Here is a 27,720-nt window from a genome sequence, read left to right on the forward strand (position 1 = left end):
GGGGTGGAGTGAGGGAGAGCTTCCTGGAGGCGGCGGCATTGGAGCTGGGGCTACAACATGGACGAGTCCGAGAGACGGGTGGGAGGGTGGGAGGGCACGGCCTCAGCAAAGGAGTTTGGATATTTGGTCTGAGGGTGACTGGGAGCCATGGAGGTTTCTACGCAGGGGCAGGGAAGCGAATCCGGCCGGTGGGAAGTGGTCCAACCTCCCAGAACCGCCCCTGGGCCGGGTCCTAGGGAAGCCAGGGGCCACCCTGACCTCACCACATCAGACTGCGGTTTCCTAACACCCCACCCGGCCGCAGGGGAGTCTCGGGGGCGGCTGAGAATTCGGTGAAAGGATGGGAGGGCCCCCAGGAGACTGGCCTGTGGCCCTTCCCCTACCTCGGTCTGCCCCATCCGGACCAGTGCGGCTGGAGGAGTCGCAGCATGACGAGTCCCCGCAGGCCCGGGGAGGAGTATCACTCCTTTCAAACCTTGAACCCTGGCTTGGGCCTTGCGGCCCCGCACGCCTGAGGCCCCCCGCACCCTGGAACCAACACCCACCCCGACCTGAACGGAGGCCATAGGCCTTTGGACAACACAAAGCACCTTTATTCTGGAGCGTGGACCCCAAAGGGCAAACCAGTGGATGCAGCAGGCCCAGCGGACGAAGCTGGATATTCTCAGGGACTCCCCCCTCCCCCCACCCCGCCCCGTCCAGGATGTACAAGCTGGGGGGGTGGAGGGAGGGTGCCTCCTTTTCCAAACCCCCAGACAGCCGCTGGGCAAACTGTGTTTCTTTGGGGAGTTTTGATCCGCTTTTTGCGGGGGTGCAGGGACGGGGACCACAGACAGAGGCACCCAGCTTGGGGCAAATGAGACCTGAATTGGGCTCCAGTCCCCCTGTGTCCAAGGGAAAGACTGGGGAGCGTCTGAGATCAGTGAAGCCGGTCTAGGCGTCTGAATTTAGCCCCCACCCCCACCGCGCACCTGGGCCAAGGCCACCGCGCAGTCCGTTAGTGCATGTTCATGGCCACTAGGGGGCAGCGGGGACGGGGGGGGGGGGGCAGGGCGACCTCCCCCTTGCGGCCTGTTAGTGCACGGGCGTGGCCACTAGGGGGCAGCAGGGACCTCGGGGTGGTGGGAGGGGGGGTGCAGGGCGACCTCCCGAGGGCCGCGTCTGCTGCCCCGTGGCCCCATCTGGTCAGAAGTCCAGCTCTGGCATCAGGGTGTGCTTGGCGCGGCTGGGGGGCGTGGGTTCCTCCTTGGAAGTGTCGCCCGGGAGGGCTGGCCCGTCCCCGTGCTCGGCTTCCCAGGCTCTCTGCTGGGCCGGCCAGTCCAGGTGAGCCCAGCGGGGGTCAGGGCCCCCCACGACCTCGTCCACCAGAGCCTCCAGGTCAGGCGGGGGCGCGGGCCGCTCCACGAGGATGGGCGCGAAGGGCCCCACCAGCCAGGGCAGCGGCACGGCCTGCACCACCAGCTCCAGGAGCTCGTCCACGCAGGCGTGGGCCCGGGCCACGCTGCCCCGGCCCTCGGCCAGGGCGGCCGCCGGCACATCGCCGAAGCAGCGGGCGTCGGCGAACGCGGACTGCAGGGCGTCCACGCTGCGCCGCACCTCGGCCACCTTCTCCTGGGCGCTGGGGGGCAGGCCCCGCACGCTGGTCTCCAGCGCGTCCAATGTGCCCTGCAGCTCCCCCATCAGACTCCGGGACAGGACCAGCGTCTCCAGCTCTGCCTGCGGGGGAGGGGAGGGGCCTCAGCGTCCCCGACGGGCGCGCCCCCCCCCCGCCCCCCAGGACCAGCGCCCTGCCTCAGTTTCCCCACAGGGCACCCCGTAGGACCATCCGGCCAGCTTCCCCGTGGACACTCCAAACCGCTGACCTCAGCCCTTGGTTTGGGACGGCTGGAGCCCGGCCCCCCCCTCCCCGCCACCCTGGATAGATCCAGAACGCCCCCTCGCACCCCCGCCCACCCCCCTCGCCGCCACCCTACCTGGCTGCGGCGACGGCCGTTTTCTGGGGAGCGCTGGCTCCAGTCCTCCCAGAGCTCGTGCACCTTCCCAGGGCGGGCGGGGGCAGTGGGTGTGGCCCCACACTGCATGAGGTTGATCTGAGGGGACAGGGGCGGGGGTGGAGCTGAGGATCCGGGGGCTCGGGGGAGCCAGGACCCTAGCGTGGATCTGGTCTCGATAACCACGGAGAGAACATTCTTCCCTGCAACCTTCCCCTGCTAATCCAGCCTGGCCAACCGGCCCGTTCTCTCCTCTGCTCTTGGCCAGACGCCGCCACTCGCGGTTCCCCCGTCGCTCAGACTCGCTTCGGCCACGCTGGCCGGTGGGCTGGGTGCACTCCTCCCTCCGCCCCACACCCCCGCCTGGCTCATTCCAGTGTTTCCGAGCGGACGGAAGTCTTCCCTCCCTGCCTCCTGGCTGGGCCGATGCCCCAGCGCCTGGTATGTTTTTTCATCATGACCTTCATTCCCCTACTGCGCTTCGAGCGTCCTGACGGGGCCACTGTGCCTTCGGTGCCCAGGACGGGGCAGGTATTAGAAGACAAACAGGAATTGTGGTCCATCTGTACACGAGTATTATTCAGCCTTAAAAAGGAAGCCCGTTCTGACACCTGACCTTGAGGACATGGTGTTCAGGGATAGAAACCCACTCGGGCGCTCATCGGCGCCCTCTGGTGGCCGCTGCGGGGACGACAGCCTGGGACCCGGACGGAGCTGGGGGACCAGGTGGCGCTTGGGGGGCTGGGCCTGGGGATGAGGAAGGGGAAGGGGACCTGTGGGCGGAGCCAGCATCCCGGCTGAGGTGCCTGATGTGGGTGCGAGAAGCGGGAAGTCGAGACCTGACCCCCCCCAGGTGACTGGAGGTTCAGATGAGGGAGCAGGTTGGGGGTGTCTGACGTCATCAAGCTGAGCCAAGCGGGAGCTCCCGCGGGCCCCTGGGTGGCTCGGTGGGTTCAGCTCTGACTTCCGCTCAGGTCACGATCTCCCGGTTTGTGAGTTCGAGCCCCGCCTGGGGCTCTGCGCTGAGCGTGCAGAGCTTGCTTGGGATTCTCTCTCTCCCTCCTCCCCTCCCCTGCTCATGTTTTCTCTCTCTCAAAATAAATACAGTTAAAAAAAAAAAAAGTGGGGGCTCCGTGGTCCTTTGGAGCAGGGAGGGACACACAGTGAGGGCAGAGACTTGAACCTAAAGCTGGGGTGCATCGGGATTGGTGGCAGGAAAGCAAGGGGAGGGGTGTTTTCTTTCTCTCCTGAACTACTTTACCTATAAATTCCAGCTCCTACTGGCTCTCCCCCCACTGAAGCCCCTTCCTGTCTCCCCAGGCTGAACCTCGACCCCCCTGAGCCTCCCCAGACCCATGTGCCCTCTCCGCCCCAGCCTTGAACACACCGGGCTGGAGGCAGCTGAGCCCGGCTTTGCCTCCCCCGTCAGACCAGCTCAGGACCAGGCCCCCAGCTGGCACTCGATCCACGCTCCCCGGCCCGCATCAGGGGGAGGGAGTGAACAGAAGGATCTCACCAACTCCAGTGTCTCCTGCAGCTGGGCCAGCGTGTCCTGGGCGTGGTGTTTCTTCTGCCTCAGTTTCCCCAGAGAGTGTTCATACGCCAGGTGGCGGAGCCGCGCCGACAGGGAGCCCAGGCGCACAAAATAGCCCTGTCGTCTCCTCTGCTCCTCCACGGACCCCACTTCCGGGCCCTCGGCCTCCGCTGCCAGGGCCGCTGGAGGACGGGACGGGGGGATGGGGGTCCGCATGGCCGCCCCCTCCACGTCTGCTCACCCTCCTTGTGCGTTGACGAGCCCGCGGGCTCCCAAATTTATAGTTTTCCTTTAGGGACATCAACTCATTTCCCCAAACCCTATGACGTAGGCACTGCTATTAGCCCCATTTACAGATGAGGAACACTGAGGCAAGGGGCGATGAAGCCCCCCAGTGTGCAAGAGGCCGACCTGGGATTCCAACCCAGACACTCTTAGCCCCTCTATGAAACGGTCTGTTAAGAATATACTATGGGGAGCTGGGTGGCTCACCTGCGTAAGCGTCCGACTCTCGACTTTGGCTCAGGTCATGATCTCATGGTTTGTGAGTTCGAGCCCCGCGTCGGGCTCTGCGCTGATGGTGAGGCGCCTGCTTGGGATTCTCTCTCTCCCTCTCTCTGCCCCTCCCCCATTCTCTCTCTCCCTCTCAAAATAAACTTTACTACACTTGATCTTAGCCAAGAGGCCAAGAAGCGATCTCTCAAAATAAACTTAAAAAAAAATCCTAAAAAAAAAAAACAAGGGTATACTAGAAACGCTTGGCACACAGTAGGTGCCTCATAAATGCCTCAAAGCCTTTCTGCCGAGGAGGGAGTGCATCGACATGTTCTTCTCGCCCCCCTAAAGCAGGGGTTGAGAGAAGTCAGATCGTCTCTGGGGTCAGGAACAAGATGTAGAAAGCTGGAGAATGCTGTTTTTTTGTTTTGCTTTTTTAAGATTTTTTCTTTTTTTTTAAGTAATCTCTACCCCCGACGTGTGGCTCGAACTTACAAACCCAAGATCAAGAGTCACATGCTCCACTGACTGAGCCAGCCTGGAGCCCTGTGACGATGGCGGGGCTACGGGAACCGTATAAAGGGGCAGATGCCGTTCAGCCCAAGTGTTTAGTTTTTGAGGACCAGCCACAAATCAGGATTTGTAGGGCAAAATCCGATTGTTAAAGGCACACGATGCACTAAAGCATTTTAAAGGCACTGCTTAGGCCAGTGTGACCATCGGAAGGGACACCAGTTTGGGACCGGGGCCCTCAAGTCTGTAAGCCCCGTACAGCCCTAGGGTCTGCGTGGTCTGGTTTCTCGTAGGGGGTGGGGCGGGGGGCCGTGCGAATGCCCGGGGGGCTCAGGCCTGGGCTCCAGGCCCGTGTGGTTCCTCCTGAACTGCTGTGTGGCCCTGGGCAAGTCCCGGGCTTCTCTGATCCGTAACCTCTGGGGATGGGGAGTGGGCAGAAGGATTCGGGGCAGGGTGGGCGCGAGCCGGGCTCACCGAGCTCGTCCTCGGTCACGGGCAGGAAGTGGTCCACCAGCTCCTCCGACTTGCCCAGCACGACATCCACGGCGTGGCTCACGGAGCGCTTCAGGTCCACACTCCAGCGGCGGCTCTGCCGGGCCAGGCCCACCACGCCCGTCACACTGCTGGCCACCGTGTCCTTGGCCGAGGTCACCACCTGCTGAGAGGGGTCCCCTTCCAGGTTTGGGCTCCCTTCCCTTCCCTTCCCCCAGCTCCTTGGGGCTGGGTGCCCAGGGTCCCTGGCCCTTCCTGGCTCTGGGACTCAGTTTCCCCTCTAAAACATGGAGGAGAGTAAAAGTTCTCCCTTACAGGGTCGTTGAAGGCGTTACCAGCACCACCTGGCACATGTTAAGTGCTCAGTAAACTCGGGTGCTGTTTATTATTATTACTTTTTTTTCAATTTCATTATTCTATTCTATTCTATTCTAGTCTAGTCTATTTTTAAATGTCATTTATTGTCAAATTGGCTTCCATACAACACCCAGTGCTCATCCCAACAGGTGCCCTCAATGCCTGTCACCCCTTCCCCTCTCCCCCGCCCCGGGTACTAATTATTTTAATCTGGCTGGTGCAGTCCCGACCCGTCCGGTCCCGGAGGAGGTTACCCTGCTCCTTCCCACCCCCAGCCCCCTCTGGGTCCCCACGGCACCGTCTCCGAAGGTTGCTGGAGAAAGGGCAACTTCTCTTCCAGCTTGTCCAGACCCCTGCAGGCGAGATTGTTCACGGAGGCCACTGGAGGGGGGAGAGTCAGGGAGTGAGGGAGGGACACGTAGGGAGAGGCAGAGGGAGGCCCGGGCCACCCTGGGAGGGGCTGGGGACCCTTAGGGTGTGGGTGGGTCACCAGGCCGGGCCCCACCTGCACTTCCCTCCCCGCCTCAGCCCTGCCACCCGGCTGCTGCCAGCACCAAGGTGACTCCTCGCCCAGGGCCGGCTCAGATGCCCCAGAGAGCAGGCTCAAGGTCACGCACACTGGCTGAGAGGGAGGCGGGGGAGGTGACCCCCCTTCCTGGGTCAGATGTGAGGCCAAGGGTCTTGTGCCCCCCGCCCCTCTGTCAGGTTGGACCCCTCAGCTGATCACAGGGGTCCGGGGGGGACGTGGGGCTCAGGACACGCAGAGGCAAGGACAGAGAGGCAGATGGGGAGGGAGATACCTGAGGAACGTCAGGCCACGAGGGAGGGCGTCAGGACACAGAATGAGGGGGCCACAAGCAGACAGCTAAGGGTGGAGGTCCAGGAGATCAAAGGCAGGACCCGGGGACGCGGTGGCGGGGAGGGGGGGTGCTCACGCTGGGGCTGCAGGTGACTCAGGAGCGGCTGGGCGTGGTCCAGGGCACGGGCGGTCAGGTCACACACGCAGTGCTCGGCCAGGCGGCAGGCGGAGCCCAGCAGCGGGTGCCTGTCCTTAGCGGCACTGTAAGCCTCCAAGACGGCGGTGCACGTGGTCCTGACCAGGGGCAGGGCCACCACGCGCTGCACCACGTTCTGCGGGGACGGGTGGCATCAGAGGGGCCCGAGGGGGTGCGGGGAGCTCCGCCGCCCCCTCGGTCCGCTGCCCTTCTCTGGGCCGGGTTGAGGGGCGAGCGAGCGGGTGGGGGGGGGCTGCACGCTTAGCTTGGGGCTCCGGCCTCCCCATCTGTCAAATGGGTTTCTAGAGCCGGGAGATTCAAGGAGCCGACGTGCGCGAAGCGCTTGGAACGGGGACCGGTGCAGAGCGTGTGCTGTGATCGCTGTCACTCGTGCTGCTGCCCTTGAGAGTGCGGAGACGGTGGGTAGCGTGTGCCAGCAGCCCTCCCCCGCAAGGTCCAGCAAGGATGGGCACGGGAGGGGGCCCCTGGCCCGAAACTGTCCCGGGAGGGACGGTGCCCCCACCCCTCCCTGTGCCCCTGTCCTCGGGAGGGGCGGCCCCTCACCTGCCTGTCCTGCTCCCACAGGCTGTCTCTGGGGGCCCGCACAGGCTCATCTTCTGACATGTCGGCTGCAGACATCCTGAGGGGCAGGGCCGAGTGAGAGGGCCTTCCAGGCCTTGGGCTCTGTCCCGCTGGGCTTTGCGACCTGGGCAAAGTATTGTTCCCTCCTGGAACCTCCGTTTCCTCAAAACAGAGTTATGACAGTACCCTTCCTCGCAGCGTCGTGAGGGACACGGTCACTGGATGCACAGGGCTCTGCACACACTGGGTGCACACGGAGAGCCTCTGGCAAGGTGGGGTTCAAAGCATGGGCTCTGGAGAGAGAAAGACTGGGGTTCACATCCTGCCGTTACCTGCTGTGTGACTTTGGGCAAGTGCCTTCCCCTCTCTGAGCTCTTTCCTCTTCCGCAAAGGAGAAGAGGCCCCTCTTACCCCTGCGCACCCCCCAGCTCCCCCTCCCCGGACAGAACTGCACAAGCAGCCCCCCGCAGGGGCGGAGGTGGTAGCTGCGGGATCCCAATAAACCTAAAGATTGACAGGGAAACTGAGGCACCCAGAGGTGAGGTCCACGCTGCTTCCAGGACCACACATCTGAGCAGGCTCAGAGTGGGGAGTTCGACCCGAGACTCCCCGCTCGCTCGAAGTTCTTCCCCTCTCCCCACCCTGTGCCCTCAGGGCCCTGGTCGCCGCTCAACTGGGTCCTGAGCTCTAGCCAACTGGGCCAAGGGTCTCGGCCACCTGCTCCGGCCCTTCACCCCCCGCCCCTGTCACGCCGCTGGATCCTCTCCCGCCCACCCGATCAGGAGCCCCCAACCTGCGGGGTCCTCCCGGACGCCCCCACGTGGCACTCACCCGGGCGCGCGCAGCCCCAGCCCCCGGACGCCGCCGCCGACCCCCGACTAGGGCTCCAGGCTCCGCCCACCGCCGGCCCCGCCCGCCTTATAGCCTCTTGGAGGGGGGGGGTGGGGCCTTCCCTACTGCCCAATGGGGAGAGGCCGTGTGGAGGCGTGGCCCGGGGGCGGGGCTCCAGCCCACCCGCCCACCTCCCGGCTCTTCCCTGGGGTTCTCGCCGGCGCTCCGCGGTTGTCATGGTAACTTGGGGGACGCTGGATGCCCCAGGATCGGACTACTTCCGTTGGCCAGGTTTGGCCACCCGTCACCCTGCCGTTGCCACGCGGACGGTGGAGGGCGATCACAGCCCCCACCCCCTCGCTGAGGAGTGACTTTGGGCAAGTCTTCAAGGCGTTTTTATCTAGAAAAATCTGCCGTGGAACTCAGCCAGGATTCAGGCCGGCCCGTTCCCTTGGATCCCCATTTTACAGATGAGCCAATTGAGGGATCCGATTCAAACCCCTCTCTGCCAGACTCCGGGCCCCTCCCTGGCCTTCGTCATCATACCTGGAATGACCACCAACGACCCTCCTTCCAGGGAGCTGAAGACACTGGGCATGTCCCCCCCGAACACCCAGGGGTCCCCCAAGTCTGACTCGGGCTCCAGCATGCCCAGCACTGTGTCAGCAGGTGGCTCAAGGTTGCGAGTTGGGAGGACACAGCCTTCAGCTTTGCCCAGCCTGCTCAGGCCTGCCCTGGGTGGCTATCCCCCTAGGTTGTCACCGGCCAGCATGATGAATTGTTTGGAGACCTGAAGCATCCAGTTTAATTTAAACCTTCCCCGGGACACAGATGTGGCAGGAATCCACCGGTCAAATGACACTCTGGGCAACGGTCAGGGTTTTATTTGGAGTTAAGTCCTGGATGGGGGAGGGAGAGGGGAAGCCACAGGCCATCATATCCCAACTGCAATCCCTTTAGAAGCTCTAGAAGCTTGTGTCCTGCGCCCCCAGGCCCTGGGTCTCTCCTCTTTCTTCTTTCCTTCTCCTTCCTCCTGGAGACCTAGGAAGTCAACTTGGGAGATGCTTGTGACACTGAATTCCAGTACGCCCAGTCCCTTTCCACAGTTATTTATTAACCCCTCCGTTCTGACCCCAAACTGAGTGATGCTGGCTAGAAGGCACCCCAGCCCCAGGCCCTGCATTCGGAGAACCCCTCAAAGTGGGGGAGACAGAGCCAGACAGAGACAACCCCAGTGTGGCCAGGGCTGGGCCAGAGGGAGGCCGTGCAGGCTGGGCGCGCCTGGAGGCCCAGAGATCCGGAAAACAGGGAAAGGCTTTCTTGGGAGAGGGTACCGGGAGGCCAGAGAGCCCAAGATGTGTTTGGGGAAGCACGGGCCAGGCGGGTCCAGCCAGCAGCTCTGGAAAGCCGGGGGTGAGTTCTTTGCCAAGTAGCAGGCAGCGCGCTCCCAGGCCCGCCTCCCCAGCCCAGCCCCAGGCCTCAGTGGGACTCAGCTGCAACCAGGAGCACCCGGCCCTTCCAGGCTTCAGGCCCAGCGCAGCGCGTCGCGTTCCGAGAGAACATCTTGTCTTTATTGGCCACAAGCCACCCGTAGAGGTCTTCCAGGTTCCCATCACAGATCCAGGGGTTACCAGAGATGTCAAAGCCATCCTTCATGTCCCGGGTGGGCTGCCCCAGGGATGTCCAGAGCCCCTTAGGCGCGCCGGTAAGCAAGTTGTTGGACAGATCCAGGAAGTCCAGCTGCCGCAGACCCTGCAGGGCGCCCGCTGCCACGGTGGCCAGCTTGTTGTCATTCAGGAAAAGGTAGCGGAGGTCTGGCTGGGGTGCCAGGAGCCCCTCGTCAAGCACCTGCAGTCCGTTGCCTTCCAGATGCAGCCTTTCCAACCGCAGGGGGCCTTTCAGAAGGTCTGGGGGCAAAGCCTTCAACTGGTTATTGCTGAGGTCGAGGATGCGCAGGGAGGTGACGTTGGCCAACAGCCCCGGGGGCAGGGTCTGGAGGCGGTTTTCGGAAAGGTCCAGATGCCGCAGGGCTTTCAGGCCGAGCAGCCACGAGGACTCCAGGGCCTCCAGCGGGTTTTCCTTCAGCACCAGGGTGTGGAGAGCAGCCAAGGGCTGGAAGAGGCCGGGGGGCAGGCGGGCCAGGCGGTTGCGGGTTAGATCCAGCACCTGAAGCAGCGGTGTGGGCAGCAGGAACTTGGGCGAGAGGCTCTCCAGCTGGTTGCTGGACAGGTGCAGTTCCTGGAGGCGAGCGAGGCCCCGGAGCGTGTCGTCTGGCAGCCGCGTGAGGTTGAAGAACTCCACCACCAGGTAGACGGTGTCGGCTGGGAAGCGGCGGGGGATTTGGGCAGGGGGGTGGCAGGAGACGGAGCTGCCGTTGACCGCATGGGACACCACGCAGGCGGCACGGCTGGGGGTGACCTCCTGGGCGGAGGCCGTAGACAGCAGCAGCAGGAGCAGCGTTCTAGAAAGCCGGGAGTCCAGGCCTCCGGGGCTGCGGGCAACGACAGAAGAGACACCCGGCTGGGTGAAAACGTCCCCAGAATCAGCCAGCCCGTTCCTGTCTGCCACCGGGGACCATGCCACCGCATTGGTCCCCGGGACGAGTGCAGTCACCTCCTGTTCCTCTCCTCGCTTCCACCCTCACCCCTCACAGCTGCCAGAGGTAGCTGCTGTTCCAGAGAGAATTCGAACTCTCTGAAGACTGCGTTTCTCTGACCCATAAGTGTTACCCCTCCCCATTGCCAGCCTTGCCCCAACGGGTTGTTCATTATTTACAGTCACATGTGCTAATTCCTTCTGCTCTAGCTTGCTTTCTGGGTCATTTCTTACCTCCCCGGCTCCATATGTTGAAGGCCGGGGCAGCGAACTCCTACTTGTCCTGCAAAGCCCCGGCTCCGATGCTCCCTTGCCCGTGAAACTTTCTCCGACTTTCCCAAGTTGTCCCCTCTGGGAAACTTTCTGCCCTTTCTGCCCAGCGCCGGCCAAACAAGGTTACTTGCTGTGTCCAGCTCTACCTTGCTCCAAAGTGCTCGAGGGCAACCCAGGGCTCCCAAGGGAACCCTGAACACGGAAAGCGCATCCAGCTTTGTGCAGATCGGAGCAGGCATTTGGCCCTGGGGTGGGGTGGTTTACAGGCGGCACCATAATCCTCCCAGGGCTGGGCTTCTGCCCCTCGCGGTCCCTCCAGCAGGCCTCTGGTGGGGTGTTGGTCGGGAGGCGTTGGTGGGCCTCCCGCTCTCTGTGCGGCCCGTGGAGCACTGCTGTAGCAAGTGTGAGTGACAGCGAGTCTGACCACAGTTAGAGCCTGTCGCTCTGTTCCAGCCCGTGGGTCTACATCTCGCCCCGTGACCTCCGTGCATCAGATGGAACTGCCTGGAATCCAGCTCTGCCCACCATGGGCCGGGTGGGGGGACTCACCTGTGCTTTCGCTGTGGCCTCCGAGAAGACATGATGGCCTCCCCCTTTTCCATCTGGGCTCGCTCAGCCCGGTGAGGTAGCCTTATACCTGCCTGGACTGGGGGCAGGGCCGCCCGCCCCAGGGAAGTCCTCACCCACGTCCCGTTCCCGTTAGTGGCTGGACCTGAGCCAGGCAAGGGAAGGGGGGTGGTCAGAATTGCAAAATTGCTTCCTGGCAGGGGAGGGCCGTGCTCCCTTCTCCGCCTGCTTTTACCTGGTGTTTCATCCCCCTGACTCCTGCTTTTGGGGGGTGGGTACCCCCAGAGTCTCTGGGGCTGAATCCTCACTTCCCCCCACTCCAGGAATCCAGGGTCACGTTTGCAAGGCTCCGTTCCCGGGCAGGGGAGGGACAGCTCTCTAAGCAAGAGTTAGTCTTTGCAATAAATCTAAGCAACCAGGAAGTTCAATGGAAGGAACAAAGAGGACTTGTCTTGAATTCATGACATATTGTTGTTGACCTTTTTTCTAAATGAAATAATTTCTGGGTGTTTTGTTTTGTTAATAGTAAGAGAGAGCGTGCAAGCAGGAGTGAGGGGCAGAGGGAGGAAGGGAGAGAGAGAGAGAGAGAGAGAGAGAACCCCAAGCAGGCTCCACACTCATCACAGAGCCTGACGGGGGGCTCAATCCCACAACCGTGAGAGCATGACCTGAGTCGAAGTCAAGAGTTGGACATTCAACTGACTGAGCCACCCAGGCGCCCCCAAGTGAAATAATTTCTAAAAAATAGAATTCAAAAGGGAGTGATGCCTAAAGTCTCCACAGTCTTCAAACAATGGCCTGGGAGGGACTAAATCATGCTCCGGCTCCCAGCTCTATAGAAACTTCTCTGTTTTGTGATCTTACGCGAGCGGCTTAACTTTTCTTGGCCTCGGCTTCCACATCCGTGAAGTGGAACTCAAGTCTCCAAGGGCCCCTTCTGCTCTTTCTTTCTTCATCTGAAGGCTAATGAGCTATTTGTTTGGAGTCTCCCTCATTCCCTAATAAATGCATCCGGAAGCTACAAATGTGCCTTTGAGAACTGCTTTGGCTGCATCTCATGGGTTTGGTTACTCAGCGCTTTCATTCTTGTTGGGTTCTAAACATTCAGCGGTGATGTGTTAACTTTACATGCACCTGGACTTTGGTCACGCCTGGCCATGGCCCAGTCTCTCCACAGCCCAATCTCTGAAGAGTTTTGTCTCGAGCCGTGAGAATGAATGTGAGTTCTGTCTTGTGGGCACACAGATTCAGAGACATACGTGCAAGCTGACCGTGGCAGGCGTAAAGAAAGACGGGTGAACACCCTCATGAATACACAGATACAGATACAACACAGAGACACAGACAAAGCAGGACAGAATAACAGACCCGTTGAGATGGACACACAAAAACAGATATGCACAAAATAGACAAAGGACCCGAATAATAGTTTCCCGAGGGGGACGCGCAGATGGTCAACAGGTACATGAAAGGTTCTCAGCCTCACTCATCCGCAGGGAAATGTAAATCAAAACCACAATGAGATACCGCCTCACACCTGTCAGAATGGCTATTATCAAAAAGACAGAAGGGGCGCCTGGGTGGCTTATTCGATTAAGCATCCGATTTTGGCTCAGGTCATGATCTGTGGGTTGGAGCCCCGCATTGGGCTCTGTGCTCACTGCTCGGAGCCTGGAGCCTGCCTCGGATTCCGTGTCTCCCTCTCTCTCTCTGTTCCTCCCCTGCTTGCACTCTGTCTCTCTCTCTCTCTCAAAAATAAAAAAAAAAAAACATTAAAAAACTTCTTTAAAATAAAAAAAACTAGAAACAGAGTAGAATGGCGGCTGCCTGGAGCTGGGGGTGCAGGAAATGGGGAGATGTGAGTCTAAGGGTACAAATGCATGGTTACAAGATGAATACATCCAGGAGTTGTAACGTACAGCCCGGTGACTATCATTAACGTTACTGTATTACATACTTGAAAATTGCTAAGAGAGTAGATCTTTTGTTTTTTTAATTTTATTTATTTTGAGAGAGTGGGGGAGGGGCAGAGAGAGGGAGAGAGAGAATCCCAAGCAGGCTCTGCGCTGGTAGCGAAGAGCCCAACTCAGGGCTGGATTCCACGGACCTTGAGATCGTGACCTGAGCTGAAGTCAAGAGTTGGACGCTTAACAGACTGAGCCACCCAGGCGCCCGGTGGGTGAGTAGATCTTAAAATTTTTTTTTTTCAACGTTTTTTATTTTTGGGACAGAGAGAGACAGAGCATGAACGGGGGAGGGGCAGAGAGAGAGGGAGACACAGAATCGGAAACAGGCTCCAGGCTCCGAGCCATCAGCCCAGAGCCCGACGCGGGGCTCGAACTCACGGATCGCGAGATCGTGACCTGGCTGAAGTCGGACGCTTAACCGACTGCGCCACCCAGGCGCCCCGGGTGAGTAGATCTTAAATGGTCCCATCACACACACACACACACACACACACACACACACACACAGAAGTACCTGAAGTAATGGCTGTGTTAACCTTTCATGGTGCGATATTGGCATGTATCGAACATCTGAAACTTACACAATGTTGTAGGTCAAACCTCTCAGGCGTTCAGGAGAAGCATGTCCTCCCGGTGTTTTGCATTTGTTTACTAGGCTAACAGTCTCCCCTGGGACAAGGGGGAGCCAGATCTGTCTCGACCACTGCTCCACCCCCAGAGCCCAGCACACAGTAGGTGCTTCATCGGAAGCGGGCGGGAAGGAAGGGGTGTGAACCCTAAAGGCAAAATGCTACAGAGATCTCTCAACGTGCAATCAGAGCCCGCCCCTGCTTCAAAGCCTCGGGTGGTTCCCTGTCCCACTTAAACTCCATCAGGCTGGGGGGAGGAGGATGGGGAGTTAATGTGTAATGGAGGCAGGGTTTTAGTTTGGAAAAGATGAGAAAGTTCTGGAGATGGATGGTGGGGATGGGTGCCCAACAGTGTGAACGGACCTCATGCCACTGACCTGTGCACTTAAAAAAAATCCTTTTTTAATGTTTACTTTTGAGAGAGAGAGAGAGACAGAGCATAAGCAGGGGAGGGGCGGAGAGAGAGGGAGACACAGAATCCCAAGCAGGCTCCAGGCTCTGAGCTGCCAACATAGAGCTTGACACGGGGCTTGAACCCACAGACCACGAGATCATGACCGGAGGCCAAGTCAGATGCTTAACCAACTGAGCCACCTGGTCGCCCCCGAACTGTGCACTTTAAAACACTTCCCATGGTGCATTTGAACTCATGTGGATTTATGTGGATTTTGCCACAATAAAAACATTTTTTTACGCTCCTGATCTGTGGGGCCCTGCCTGCCCCGAGCCCTGGCCCTCCTCTCCCTCCTGATCTGCACCTGCTCCTGCCGCCTCCCCTCCCCGGGGCCGCTGTGGCCACCTTGCCCCCTCCTCCAAGCGTGTTCCCACGTCCCCCACACTGTTCCCTCTGCCCGCACGCCTCCCCATAGCTGCTTTCTCACTCAGCACATCTCAGCTCAAGGGTCACCTCGACAGGCCCTCCTTGGCCACCCCCACACCCTCACCCTCTACCTAGCACATTACCTGGCCTTTTCCCCACTGCACACATCACTCCTTCAAATCCAGTCCTAATTTGCAAGTACAGGACCGGTCTCCCCAACTAGGCTACGAACTCCATGAGGACAGGGATCTTTGTCCCCGACGGTGCCTGGCATATAGCAGGTGCACAGTAAATATCTGCTCAAGAACCAATCGGGAACCGGCCCCATCCGGAGGAAGATGCCCCCCCATTTCCACACCCAGCTCCCCAGAATTCTGCTTGCCACCACGAGTGACACAGGGGCTCCCAGCTGGCCCCCGGGGGCAACACCGTGGTCCAGGTCCCGCCCCCAGGAGACAGAGCAGAGCCAGAGCCTTGGGGGGCCGGTGGTTGTAAACAGTTTTATTGATGGGGAGGGGGTTGGGGGAGGCAAAGTCCAGAGAGGGTCCAGGACTCAGCTGGCCACTCAGCTGGCATGCATGGTCAGCTGGAGGTCGAGGGGGAGGTCACGAGGGGACGGGTGGCATGGGACCCTCTGACCACCCTGGGGCCGTATTTACAGTGGGGCCCGCCCGCCTTCCCCGCCCCCGGACCACCAAGCCCTTTGGACAGCTGCTGCCAATGTGACTTCCGGGCAGGCCCTCCCGGCCCCCCTGCCCGAAACCCCTGCTTGTCTCCCCTCAAAGTCCTAACCGGCACCTTGGAGGCCCCCCGGCCTTCTGGAAGCCCCGGCGCCGGCTCAGCCAACGCCCAGGCCGCTGGGGCCACCGCCTCGCACACGGACACGTACACGGCACGCGCGGCCCGCCCCGACACACACACACACACACACACACACACACACACACACACACACACGCCGGCAGCAGCCCTCGTGGGCGCACGCACGCGCACACACACACGTCCCTCCCCTTCCTGGCCCCTTGCACACGAACACGGCATGCACACGCGCACGCACACCCACACACGCCAGGAACCTGGGTTGAGGAGGGGCGTGGGGGGTGGGGCTGGGGGTGGGGAGCTCGGGTCGCAGACGCGGCCCCTCCCCATCCCACCGCCTCCGAGCGTTCCCGCCCCGCGTCCCCCTCCCCCCCTCCCCCGGCTGACACCCCAAGAACGGAGTTGTGCAATTGGATAGAAATCTGCAAAAGAAACGCCAACTGGAAAACAAACCCAAATCCACGCGCAGAAGGTCAACCTCAAATCCATAGCACATTCCTCCCGCCCCCACCCCCGCCCCCGCCCCCGCCTCAGTGTCCCGCGGCCCCGGGCGGGGCGGGGCGGGGGCGCCGAGCTCGTTGTGCTTCCGTGCGGCCGAGGGGGCCCCCCACGCGGGGCGGGGCGGGGCGGGGGTCGTGAGCACCCACTGGAGAGCTTGGGCCGGCCCTCTCGCTCCTGGTTCCCGTGGCTGGCACCGCCGAGGCGTCGGGGCCCCGGCCTAGGGCACGGGGGGCGCAGTCCTGTCCGTGCCCCCGTAGGAGAGGAGGTGGGCCAAGTCCGTGCCGGGCCGCGCGTGGCGGCCGCGGTGGCGGTCGCCCGGCCGGCCCTCGCCGCTGTTGAACGTGTGCGTGCGGCGCAGGGCGGCGGCCGGCGGGCCGTGGGGGCCGGGCCTCCGCAGGCTGCCCGTGGGCGGCGGGCTCCAGGGCCGCGGGAGGCCGTCGGCGGCGGCGGCGGCGGCGGCGGCGGCGGAGGGGGCCGGGTCCGAGGGCCCGGTGGGCGCCGACACGACGCGCCGGCGGTCCGGGCTGGCGTGCGGGGTCAGCGGGAAGTCGCCGTGCGCCGCGCGGCCGGGCCGGGCGTAGAGGCGCGCGTCGGGGCCCGGCTCTCCGGGCGCGGGGGGCGCGGGGGGCGCGGGCGGCGGCTCGGGGGCGCGGGCCGGCGCCAGCAGCAGCAGGGAGGAGGACGCGGACGCCGAGAGCAGCGGGTGGCCGTGCTCCCAGGCGCGCGCGCCCAGGGCGTGGGGGTGCGGGGCGGGCAGGCGCTTCTGCGGCAGCGGCGTCTGCTCGGGCGTGGGGAGCAGCCCCGAGTCCAGGTCGTGGGGGCCGCCCTGCAGCAGCGTGGCCTTGGCCCAGCCGTTCTGCATCAGGGGCGCCAGCAGGGCCTCGGGGGGCCCCCCGGCGCCGCCGCCCCCGCCGCCCCCGCCGCCGCCGCCCCGGCCCCCGGCCGCCCTGCGCTCGCCCAGCCGGCTCACGCTCAGCACGGCCTCGCCGCCGCCGTGCGCCAGGATGGCCTCCTTGTCCTTGCGGCGCGCCAGCTCGCGCCGCTCGCGGAGGCCCACGTACCAGCCCACGCTGAAGCCGGACACGACGGCGCCCACCACGAAGGCTGCCACGGACGACGTCACCAGCAGGTTCACCGACACCAGCCCGGCGCGCTCCTCCGCCAGGCTGGCCCGCAGGAGTCCTGGCCGGGGAGGGCGGGCGGGGCCGCGTGAGCCGGGGCGGCGGGGACGCTGGGGTCCCCCGCACCGCCCGCCCCGCCCGCCCCGCCGGCCCCGCTGGCCCCCGCCGGCCGTCCGCCCTCCGCCAGTGAGTCCGGCCGGCCGCTCGGTGGCACCTCTGTGGCCCTCTGTCCGCTGGGGTCCGTGTGTCCTCTCCGAGTCTGTGTGTCTGTCTCTTGGCCTCTCTCTCTCTCTCTGTGTCCCTCCCCCGCCACCCCTGCTGGAAGTGAGGCCCCCCGCCCCTCCCATGCCCTGACGGAGGCCAGCACCCGCCCCCAACACACACGCACGCGCGCACACACACCCCCACGCGCACCCGCGCGGGCGCGCACTCCACTTACCTGTACAGTCCCCTAAGCCTGAGGTGCTGGCCCCAGACACGTCCTGCTCAAAGGTGCCTCTGACGGGGAGGTGGGGGGCGAGAGGGGCAGTCAGCAGAAACCTCTCTCAGAGCCTGATGGTCAGAGGGGGGGGGGCAGACCCCCTCCCCCACCCCCTGCCCCCCAGTACCTGGTGCCGGGGCTGAGGAAGACACAGGAACCATCAGGGGCCCACCCACAGTAGGGGTCCTGACTGCCAATACAGTTCCTAGAGCAGACGGTGACCCATCAACCACAGTCCCTTACGAGGCACCTTTCAGTGTCAATTCCAGGGGTGCTTGTGACGAATCGGCGGCTACTATCCCCCTCACCCCCCCTTAGAGATGAGGCTCGGGACAGCGGGCTCAGGAAAGGGTTTCGCCGCATTGAGGGGCTCACACTGAGACTAGGGGGGGTCTCAGCCTGCACACCTGCTCCTGCCACCCACTTTAAAGGCGGGGAGACAGCTGCCTCCCCGGGCCCCAGCTTCTTCCGCACCTGCTGCTCTTAAAGATGTCAGCCAGGTCTCACGCCTTCCTCTGCCCGCAACCCTCCGGGGCTCCCCCCTCGGTAAAGCCCAGGTCTTCCCTGCCCTCCCTGCTTCCCTCTCTTCCCCTCGCTCACTCTTGCTCCAGTCAATCTGGCCTCCTTGCTGTTCTTCCAACATACCAGGCCCGATCCTGCCCCGGGGCCTTTGCACGGGCGGTGACCCCTGCCTGGCTCATTCTTCAATAAGCCAGGAGGCTGCCGGGCCCCGGACTTGCATTGGACTTCCCCCACTTCCCGTGCTCATTGCCCCTTGCTTCCCCCCCACCCCGGGTCCCCTCCGCAGCCCGCCCCAGGGGGCACTCACTTCATGCACCCTGAGTACTGCTGGCAGCGGGCCACGGGCACGCGGACCACGCAGCGGGGGAAGGCTGCCAGCAGGCCACCCGAGGCCGGGTCCAGCTCCAGACTCAACAGCCGCCGCCCCGCCTCACCGCTGCTGAACCGTCCACACCTAGGGGTGAGCGGGTTGGTAAGAGTCAAGGGCGCGCCCCGCCGCCCCGCCCGCCGGGCCGCCTCTGTGCACTCCACCTGTCCGGCCGGTAGGTCTCGAACTCCTCTAGGAAGACACTGGGCCCAGCGGTGCCTGAGGCGCTGGTGTTGGGCCAGATGAGGAACTTGAGGACGGTGCCCACCTCGGAACCCAGGAAGACGACGGTGTGGTTGCCCCAGGGGCCGGCGCCCACGTCCACAGCCACTCGCGTCAGCTGGTGCCTGGGGCCAGGGCGGGCAGGGGTCAGGCGTGACGAGACCGCACCCGGGCCAGGCAAGGCAGACGCGGGGGCGGTGACGTGGGTGTGTATCCCGGGACAGACAGACCACCCCGCCGCCCCCGCCACGCATGGGGACTGACCGCATTAGGGTCCGCACGATCCAGGGCGCGTGGCCCAGAGAGGGCACCGCTTCGTCCATCAGGGGGTGGGTCTTGACAAAGTTGAGGATCTCATCGGGGAAGGCGCTAGAGGCGTTGTACTGCATGCCGGGAGCCGCGCAGCACCCAGGTCTAGGTGGGGAGGAAGCGGTGGACTTGAACATCCCCACCCAGGGGCTCTGATTTGCCAGGGGGACCTGCCGCCCTGCCCAAACGGCCTCAGCTTTCTGCATCTGTATAATGGGTACAGCTGAACTCAGCCACAGATGACCACCTGGAAGTCCCAGCCCTCGGTCCCCGGGGCACCCGTTTCGGGATCCGGGGCGGGGGGGGGGGGCCTCTTACCGGGGCCGTGGCACCTGGTCCTCCGGCACGGGGGTCCAGATGGACTCGGGGGACTTCTGCTCACGGAAGCGGCCTTCAAACACGGCAGCCACCTGCGTCATGTCGAAGGCGCAGACAGCCGAGCCGGGGATGCTGGGGGAGTTAGGCGAAAGGGAGCGGTGAGCCCGACGGAGGGCAGGGCCTTGGACGCGTGTGGGAGAGAGTCTTTGTCCCTGTGAGGCTGTCGGATGTCCAGTCCCCTGGGCCGGAGATGCCCCCACCCAACCCGGTCGCTCTGCTTCCTGAACAGGGCTCCTCTGTGGCCTTGCCTCTCTTTTGCTCCTCACTCTCCCATGGCTCCCTAGAGCTCTCAGGGTATAGTCCACTCTTCTCCCAGTGGCTCGTCACCTCTCTGCCCTCATATCCTCTACCGTCGCCCTCGCTTGCTCCTCTGAAGCCACAGGGGCTTCCTTTCCATTGGTGAAACCTACCAAACTCACTGCTGCCTCGGGGCCTTTGCACATGTTATTCCTCCAACTTGGAATGGACCCGGGAAATACATGACCAATGCGGGACCCCTCCGCTCACGTCCACCCAGTGCCCCAGTTTGCTCCCATCGGGGTCCTCTGACCTGTTGCTGGGGGTGGAGAAGACAGCAAGGACCACCGGCCGGCCCCCCAGGCTGACCACGCCCGTGACAGCCTGCAGCACGTTGAAGTAGAAATGGGAGTCGCCAGGCACGGAGCAGTTGAGCCGCGCCTTCAGGAAGGACGTCCACTGCTTCTCCAGCACCCGGGGGGAGCCCCCCACGTCATTCTTGCACACCCGGGCCACTCGGGACACCACCACCTGGGGCAACAGCAGACAGACGGGGGGGGGGGGGGATCTGAGCCCTGTGTCCGGGAAGGCCCGCCCGCAGGCCGCGCTGGCCGTCAGCCAGGCCACGACGGAGGAGTGTGGCCCTGAGGGATCCCAGTCGCCACACCCCTCTGAGCAACGCGTTCCCCAGCGGAAACGGGGGGGACGTCAGCGATGATCGTCGCGGCCCTGAACCTCGTCTGTTTACGGATCGCCCACTACGGGCCAGGGACTTCATCCGTGTATGGACGGATGGACGGATGGGTAGAGACGAATGGGCGGGAGGGTGCGTCGGTGGGTGGGGGGATGAAAAGATGCGTGGTTGGATGATGTTGAGTTGGTGGGTGGGCAGAGGAGTGGGCAGCGGGTAGAGGATGGACAGAGGGTTGGGGGACGGGGCGGGGGGACAGGCCAACAGCGACAGCACTAGGACTGGAAGCCAGAAGTGTCCCCTGCCCTCAAACCCATGAACCGCGCCCGTGAGTGGAGGGTCTTGAGGACTGGAGGTAGAGGGCGGACCCTCTCGCCCCAGGTGGAGATTCGTGGGTCCCCCTCTGCTCCCCGCTGCCCCTGACCAGAGCCCCTCAGCTCCAGGCCCCACTGCAAGGGCCTCTCAGTGGGAGGGTGGGGGTGAGGATCGGACCTTACCTTCTCCAGGTAGTTAAACTCCATCGCGATCTCCCGGAAGAAGAAATAGATGTGGCTGCCCCACTCCACCGCATGGACAAAGTAGGGCTCTGTAGGAGAGGAGGGGTCAGAACCCAGCCCCTGATACGAGAAATGGTGTTTCTGGGGCTGTGAACACATCAGCTGGGGTGACTGCTTTTATAGTGAAGGGGGGGACATTCGCTGATTACCCAGGCAAAATAAAATAGACTCAAAGAATTTTCGGGGAGGGGGGCGGTGTGGGGTGTCAGAATCCTAAAATCACTGTGTCTACCCTCCCCAAACAGCAATGTCTACTATTTTGGTCACCTTCCTCCCTAACGTGTTGAAGAGCTAAGCTCCTGCTATCACCCTCTTGTGACTCCTACTTCAGGCTTCTAAGCTACCCGCTTCCAGCAATTTCTGCTTTAGCTCCAACGCAAATCTTTCCTCTGGCTTTCTCCTCAAAGGGGCCAGTGAGTTGCAAAGATGAAATAGGAGCCCCCCACCCCCCCCCGCCTCCGTCTCTGCTGGGACTCTTATTCTGGTGGGGGGATTTGATGAATGCCTACCCCACCTTTGAACCACTTGGAGTCGTGTTTCACGGTACGCAGAGTGGGCCGGTCCCCCAGGCTGCGGTAGATGACGGCATCGATGGCTAGGAAGTCAGTAACGGTGGCCGTGAAGAGCATCCCTTCTGGATGGGTGTGAGTGGGGGGAAGCAGGTGAGAAATTAGATCATAGAGGCCAGAGGTGGGGGGGGGGGTCAGTACTTGATCTTCCAAGACTGAGCCCAGAGCCCAGGGGAGCTCTGTCCCTAGGCTGAGCCCTGACCCCATCGAAGCCCGAACCCAGGTTGATCTCCAACCCCCCAGCTGAGCCCCGACCTTGGCTGAGTCCTGACTGTGGCTGAGATTCTACCCGCGTCCCAGCTGGACAGACGGTCTCCCAGCCGCCTTCATAGTAACCCAACTCCAAGAGTGGAAAATGCCACACGGTGCTCAGGGCTGGGGTCCCATCAGACGGTCAGAGTTGGGGGACACTCACCAGAGAAGAGGGCAACGTTGGCATGTTTGGGATCGTATGGGCAACGGGCCATGCCGCTGATATTGTCCCCCAGGGGCTGCAGTGTGTCCATCTGCAGGGGGGGCCAGGGCCTGAGTAACAGAGCTCCTGGCCACACCCGGCAGCTGCGTCCCCACCCCCCGCCCCCGCCCCAGGGAATCGTGGCTCTACCCTGGATGCTGTGTGATTTGCTCACTTAGCCCCTCTAGGGCTTAGTTTACTGATCTGTGAACGGGTCTAAGAGTCAATCCTAGTTAATCCTATCACTGGCTTGTAGCTTAAGTAGCTATGGCTTCCCTGATCTCCTTTGGAAGCCTCCTCGGGAGCTCCCGTTGAGGGGCCGAGGAGGGCTTATCCAGCAAGACTTCCCGAAGGAGGTGATGTGGCCTGAGGCTAGAGTAGGGCCAGTAGAGGGCAGGTGAGCGAAGACCAGGAGGTTGGGGCCTGGGGCAGGCAGGGCTTCGAAGGGCGGAGACTCACGCTGTAGTTGGCACACACGGGGTTGAAGGCATTGGAACCGCACACGAAGAGCGTGGATTCGTCGCGAAGTAGCAGCACCTTTACAAAATTCCGACACTCGCCCTGGGATGGGGCGGGAAGAGAGAAGCCGTGGTGGGCGTGGTCACGGGTGTGGGCGTGCCCAGTGCAGGGGGCGGGGGCAGGGCAGAGCAGATCTGGGAGGGGGCGGGGCGGGGGTGTGGGCGTGCCCAGCGTAGGGGGCGGGGCGGGGCAGAGCAGATCTGGGAGGGGGCGGGGCGGGGCCGGGCTGTGGGCGTGCCCAGTGCAGGGGGCGGGGGCAGGGCAGAGCAGATCTGGGAGGGGGCGGGGCGGGGCCGGGCTGTGGGCGTGCCCAGTGCAGGGGGCGGGGGCAGGGCAGAGCAGATCTGGGAGGGGGCGGAGCGGGGCCGGGCTGTGGGCGTGCCCAGTGCAGGGGGCGGGGGCAGGGCAGAGCAGATCTGGGAGGGGGCGGGGCGGGGCCGGGCTGTGGGCGTGCCCAGTGCAGGGGGCGGGGGCAGGGCGGAGCAGATCTGGGAGGGGGCGGGGCGGGGGTGTGGGCGTGCCCAGCGTAGGGGGCGGGGCGGGGCAGAGCAGATCTAGGGCCGTGGAGGGCGGGGCGGGGATGTGGGCGTGACCAGGACTGAGGACATTATGGGGGCGTAGCCAGGCTCTGGGCGGAGCCGTGGCCACACGAGGGTGCTGGCCTGGGGTGAAGGCAGAGGAAGACATGCCCCGGGCTGGGCGGGATCGGGGAGCGGCTGGGGGCGTGGCCAGGGTCCACTCACCTCCTGCTTGCCCTTCATCCGACACACGTTGATGTCACTGGGGTTGGAGCGCCAGGTCAGTTTCTGAGGGCACAGGGAGTGGTGAGGGATCCCCGCAGCCCTAGGAACCCCCGCGGGGCCGCGCCCAATTCTTGCTCCCCAGCACCGTGTCAGGCCCCACCCCCCGAGCAGAAGCCTCAAGTGCGCGCCCACCTCTCCCACCTGTGTCCCCTCCTCACCCGCTGGTACCGCAGCTCCGTGGTCGTGGGGGGCTCCAGCTCCACCCGGTACAGGTTGTCCCTGGGGGGGGGGCGGGGAAGGTATAGTTGGTGAGCAAGGGAGCCTCCAGCCCCTGCCCCCACTCTCCGTTCTCCCTGGGGCAGAAGTCGTATCCAACACCGAACACGCAGGGGTGTGCCAGAGCCTCAGCCCCAAGCAACTTGCGCCGGCACCACATGCCTCCTCGTCCCCTAAAGTGACCCACAGGTTCCAGCATACCTTGACATAAGCCACCTCACGTTCACACGCCCCTCTGCCGTAGGGGGCTACACCCAACGTGATGAACTGTCCAAAGCCCTTTCATCGGGTGCCCTCTCGGCACCTCTCAGTCTCCCCCAGGCTCTTCCCCTCCCCCCCCCCGTGCCGCAGAAACTGCCCTGGTCAAGGTCACTGGCGACCTCGTGCAAAGTCCAGCAGTCACATGGTCTCTATTCCTCCCCCTAGCCCGCAGTGTCTGGCCCGTCCCCCCTCCGGCTGGGAGCGCCTCAGGGACCTGGCTTTCCTCCCATCTCTCCAGTCCCCTCCGTCTCCCACCCCTTCCCGGGTGCGCAGGCTGGGTCCTCCGGCCTCTTCTCCAGGGCAGCCTCGTCCACTCTCAGCACTGGAACCGCGTCTCAGCCCCACCACACCCACGGTCCTCTCTCTAGCCCGACCTCCCCTGAGCTCCAGACTCGGGGTCCGGCTCATCCTGGAGTCTCCGTGCGGCGGGCTCCCGGGCGTCTCACACTCAGCTTGGCCACGCTGCACCCGACTGTCCCCGCACCTGCTCCTGCCTTGTTCCTCATCTTGGCTGAAGCTGCTCATTGCTTCCAAGGACGAAGGCCACAACTTAGGAGTCACCCTCAACACACATCAGCCAATACTATGTGCTCTGCCTTTAACGTCTATCAAGAATTTACCCACTTCTCATGCCCTCCGCGGCCACCACCCCAGTTTATCCTGAACCAGTGCAGTAGCCTTGCCTTGGTGCCCCTGCTCCTGCCCTCCGTCCGTCCTCCCCTCAGCCATCACCAGAAGGTGCCTGTGGGCACCTGGGTCAGGTCCTGCCTTCCTCTGCCCCCAGCCCTCCAGGGCTCCCTTCTCACTCCGTCCCCTCCCTGCCCTTCCCTCCTCACCCTCTCCCAGTTTGCTCACTCTGCTCCAGTCAGTTGGGCCTCCTCAATGTTCCTCCAACACACCGGGCCGGATCCTGCCCCAGGGCCTTTGCACAGACTATGCTCTCTACCCGGATTTCTCCCTCCCCCTCAAGATGTCCCCAAGCCTGGGGACCCCACTCAGGTCTCAACTCAAATGTCACCCTCCCAGAGAAGCCCTCGTGCCCCACACCGGCACCCTCTGTAGAAACCCAGTGAGTTTTGACCAAAGAGCTGTCCCCACCGGGGGCAAACCGGGCTGTACCCACAAGAGAGTTCAGTCAGCACCCTTTATAAAATCACACCCCAAGGGCACAAATCTGTACTCCAGCCAACGACCTGCCCCATCATGCAAACCTCCCCCAAATGCTATCACCTGCTCTCCACGCCTCACCCTGCACGCTCTGCCCGACAATCCCTCATACCTGTCCCCGATGAACAGCGTCCTGTTGACCCGCAGGACCCGCTGGATGTTGAGGTCGTCAGTACCCTCTGCTGGGGTCAGGCGTCCTGGCCCGCCGCCCACGAACACGGGGTAGTGGTTCAGGTCTGGGGGAGGGGTTGGGGAGGGGTGTGATCCCGGGCCGGGATGAGCCTGGCCTGGTGAGCCCCTGAGGAAAGTGGGCCGCAGACCCAGCTGGGAAGCAAGACCCTCCCTCGCGACTCCCCCTCCCCTGGGACCCCCCCACTCACAGTCCCTGGGGGCCACGCTGAGCGGCGGCGGCTCCTCGGGGAAGAGGCCATTAGCTTCCCCCAGTAGCAGCAGTAGGAGCAGTGGGGCCGGGCGAGGAGGGGGCGCTCGCGGGGTCCGCATGGCGAGGTCGGGGTGACGAGAAGCGACACCTGAGAGCGAAGGGCCTGGCGGTGAGCGGCGCGACCTGCAGTCCCGCCCACCGCCGAGAGATGGCGCACACGAGCCGCAGCGGCCTGGCCCTTCAAGCAGCCAAAAATTTCCCCATCAAGGGGGGACAATGGCAAAAAAAACACCCCCAACCACGGCAATAACGGTGATGCCCGCACTTCAGTCTAATTATCAGAAAAACTTTCCGGCCACGGCGCAGTGAAAGCTCAGGAAACGGTTTCCAACAACTTCGTAGTGACAACGTTTAAGTAACTTTTGAACAAAGGGGGTTTTCAATCACTGTAAAACGCTGAATGGTCACGATAGACAGCAACACTTCAAGACACGTATTTAAATAATTCAGCCTCAAAACATATATTCAAGAATCCTTCGAATTAAAACACAACATTCGTAAAATGAAAGGCTCAAACAACCACCACCACCACCACCAACGGCCCTCAAAGTCTCTTGGAATTTTATAAACCGCCATCTGGGAATTGCCACACTAGAATCGCAGAATATGCCAGCTGGCCTGGGACCTCAGAGGCCCCCCGTTAGTCTGACTTCCTTCCCAAGTCCGGCCTTTCTGGCCTCTGCCGGAATACCTCTGTGACAGGCACCTCACTACCTCTTAAGGGAGCTGGCGTCACCCTCCCGTTGAAGATAATTTGAAGAACCTTCCCGGTGTGTAGAGTGGAGACTTCCCCTCACGTAACGATCGGTTGATGGAAGTGAGCAGAACTCACCCTCTGGAACCCAGCCCGCCACACCCCTACCCGCAGGGGTGCAGTCCGGACGTCCTGAGTAAGAAACCTGCAGCCTCGTCCTTCCGGGAAGCCTCGGGCAAGCCCTGTGCCTCAGTTTCCCCGTCTGAGCAGCAGGGACATCGGCACACGGTGTCCTGGCCTCAGAGCTCCAGGTTTCTGAACCCCTGGAGGTGAAGGTGGTGTGGGAACTTTGGCCCTGGAGTCCCTGCCTCTGAGGATTTGGGGCCAAAAAACAGGAAGGCCTTGCGTGGACCAGCGTGGCTTCCTCTCCATGACCCTGGGCTTCCGGGATTTGTGACTCAGCAGACGCCCGGATCCCACATGTTCGTGGAACATGGTTCTGCTTCCTTAAGAGCTTCCTTCCCTGGCCCCTCCCTTGCTCCGGAGCCACCCATGGCTCCCAGTGACCCCGATCTAGGCCCCGGGCCACGGCCACCGCAGAGCAGTCAAGACCCACAGTGCGGCCGCCGGCCTGCTCTTGCCCGACGAACCCTCCTGCTGCTGGACCCCTGACCTCCTCCCCGACACCTGCCTGGGTCACCCTGGCCTCTCAGGGGTTCTGTCCTTTTTTTTTTTTTTTCTGAACATTTTTCTTTTGACATTGTATTAAATGTATATAACATAAATTTACCATCTTAAAAAAACTTTTTTTGCATTTTTTAATTTATTTTTGAGAGAGAGAGAGACAGAGCACAAGTAGTGGAGGGGCAGAGAGGGAGGGGGACAAAGAATCCAAAGCAGGCTCCAGGCTCTGAGCTGTCAGCACAGGGCCCGACGCGGGGCTCGAACTCACGGACCGCGAGATCATGACCTGAGCCGAAGTCGGCCGCTTAACCGACTGAGCCACCCAGGCGCCCCCTAAATTTACCATCTTAACCATTTTTAAGTATACACGTCAGTTAAGCACATTCACGCTGTCGTGCAACCACCCCCACCCTCCGTCTCTAGAACTTTCCATCTCCCCAGACTGAGACTCTGTCCCCATGAAGCACGGACTCCCCGCCCCTGCCCCAGCCCTGGCTCCCGCCATCTACTCTCTGTCTCTGTGGACGGGACGCCTCTAGGACCCCCTGTGCGTGGGGTCACGCGGGACGCGTCCTTCTGTGTCCGGCTTCTGTCACCGCGCACAGTGTCCTCCGGGTCCATCCACGTGGTGGCGGGCGGCAGGACGTCCTTCCTTCCTAAGGCTGGATCCTATTCCGGCGTGTGGATGGACCACATTTTATTTATCCATCTACCTGTCGACGGAAACGTGTGTTGTTTCCACCTCTTGGCTATCGCGAGTGATGCTGCTATGCAAGTGGGTTGGCAGACATCTCTTTGAGACCCTCCTTTCAACTCCTGTGGGTGCATGCCTAGGAGTGGGGTCAAACAAACCTTCCATTCCATTCCGGAGCCAGGCTCCAAGGGTCCAAATCCCAGCTTTGCCATTTCCAGGCTGTGTGACCCTGGACGGGTTACCCGGCCCCCCCCCCGCCCGCCTCTGGACCTCAGTCTCCTCATCTGTACAATGGGCACAGTGACAGCACTGATCTCATAGGCCCGTGGTGGGTGTTAGCACACCATAGGTGCTCAATAAATGCTGATTAT

General features: G+C 62.5%; 3 protein-coding genes across 3 annotated transcripts; all 3 read right to left on the minus strand.

Moving 5' to 3' along the window:
- Positions 1-627: 627 nt before the first annotated feature.
- PLIN5 (perilipin 5) lies at positions 628-7,157 on the minus strand. Its single transcript, XM_047096691.1, has 7 exons — positions 6,942-7,157; positions 6,318-6,513; positions 5,681-5,763; positions 5,008-5,188; positions 3,508-3,707; positions 1,974-2,090; positions 628-1,716 (listed from the first exon to the last, which is right to left on the minus strand). Exons 1-7 carry the CDS (start codon positions 7,014-7,016, stop codon positions 1,186-1,188), a joined length of 1,383 nt encoding a protein of 460 aa, XP_046952647.1. The 5' UTR covers positions 7,017-7,157; the 3' UTR covers positions 628-1,185.
- Positions 7,158-9,269: 2,112 nt separating this feature from the next.
- LRG1 (leucine rich alpha-2-glycoprotein 1) lies at positions 9,270-11,239 on the minus strand. The gene is made up of 2 exons (XM_047097685.1): positions 11,208-11,239; positions 9,270-10,281 (listed from the first exon to the last, which is right to left on the minus strand). Exons 1-2 carry the CDS (start codon positions 11,237-11,239, stop codon positions 9,270-9,272), a joined length of 1,044 nt encoding a protein of 347 aa, XP_046953641.1.
- A 4,603-nt stretch (positions 11,240-15,842) lies between these two features.
- On the minus strand, positions 15,843-26,356 carry SEMA6B (semaphorin 6B). The gene is made up of 17 exons (XM_047097364.1): positions 26,110-26,356; positions 25,216-25,365; positions 24,948-25,071; positions 23,350-23,410; positions 23,132-23,194; positions 22,329-22,430; positions 21,831-21,921; positions 21,361-21,480; positions 20,787-20,875; positions 19,912-20,129; positions 19,302-19,433; positions 18,939-19,088; positions 18,617-18,799; positions 18,393-18,539; positions 17,691-17,768; positions 17,522-17,580; positions 15,843-17,143 (listed from the first exon to the last, which is right to left on the minus strand). The coding sequence occupies exons 2-17, from the start codon at positions 25,334-25,336 to the stop codon at positions 16,179-16,181; spliced, it is 2,703 nt and encodes a 900-aa protein (XP_046953320.1). The 5' UTR covers positions 25,337-25,365; positions 26,110-26,356; the 3' UTR covers positions 15,843-16,178.
- Positions 26,357-27,720: the final 1,364 nt, after the last annotated feature.

The sequence above is a fragment of the Lynx rufus genome, unplaced genomic scaffold (assembly GCF_022079265.1).
Source record: "Lynx rufus isolate CCGP_SWC_20201006 ecotype Redwood Valley unplaced genomic scaffold, mLynRuf1.p SCAF_4, whole genome shotgun sequence".
NCBI classification, from domain to species: Eukaryota; Metazoa; Chordata; class Mammalia; order Carnivora; family Felidae; genus Lynx; species Lynx rufus.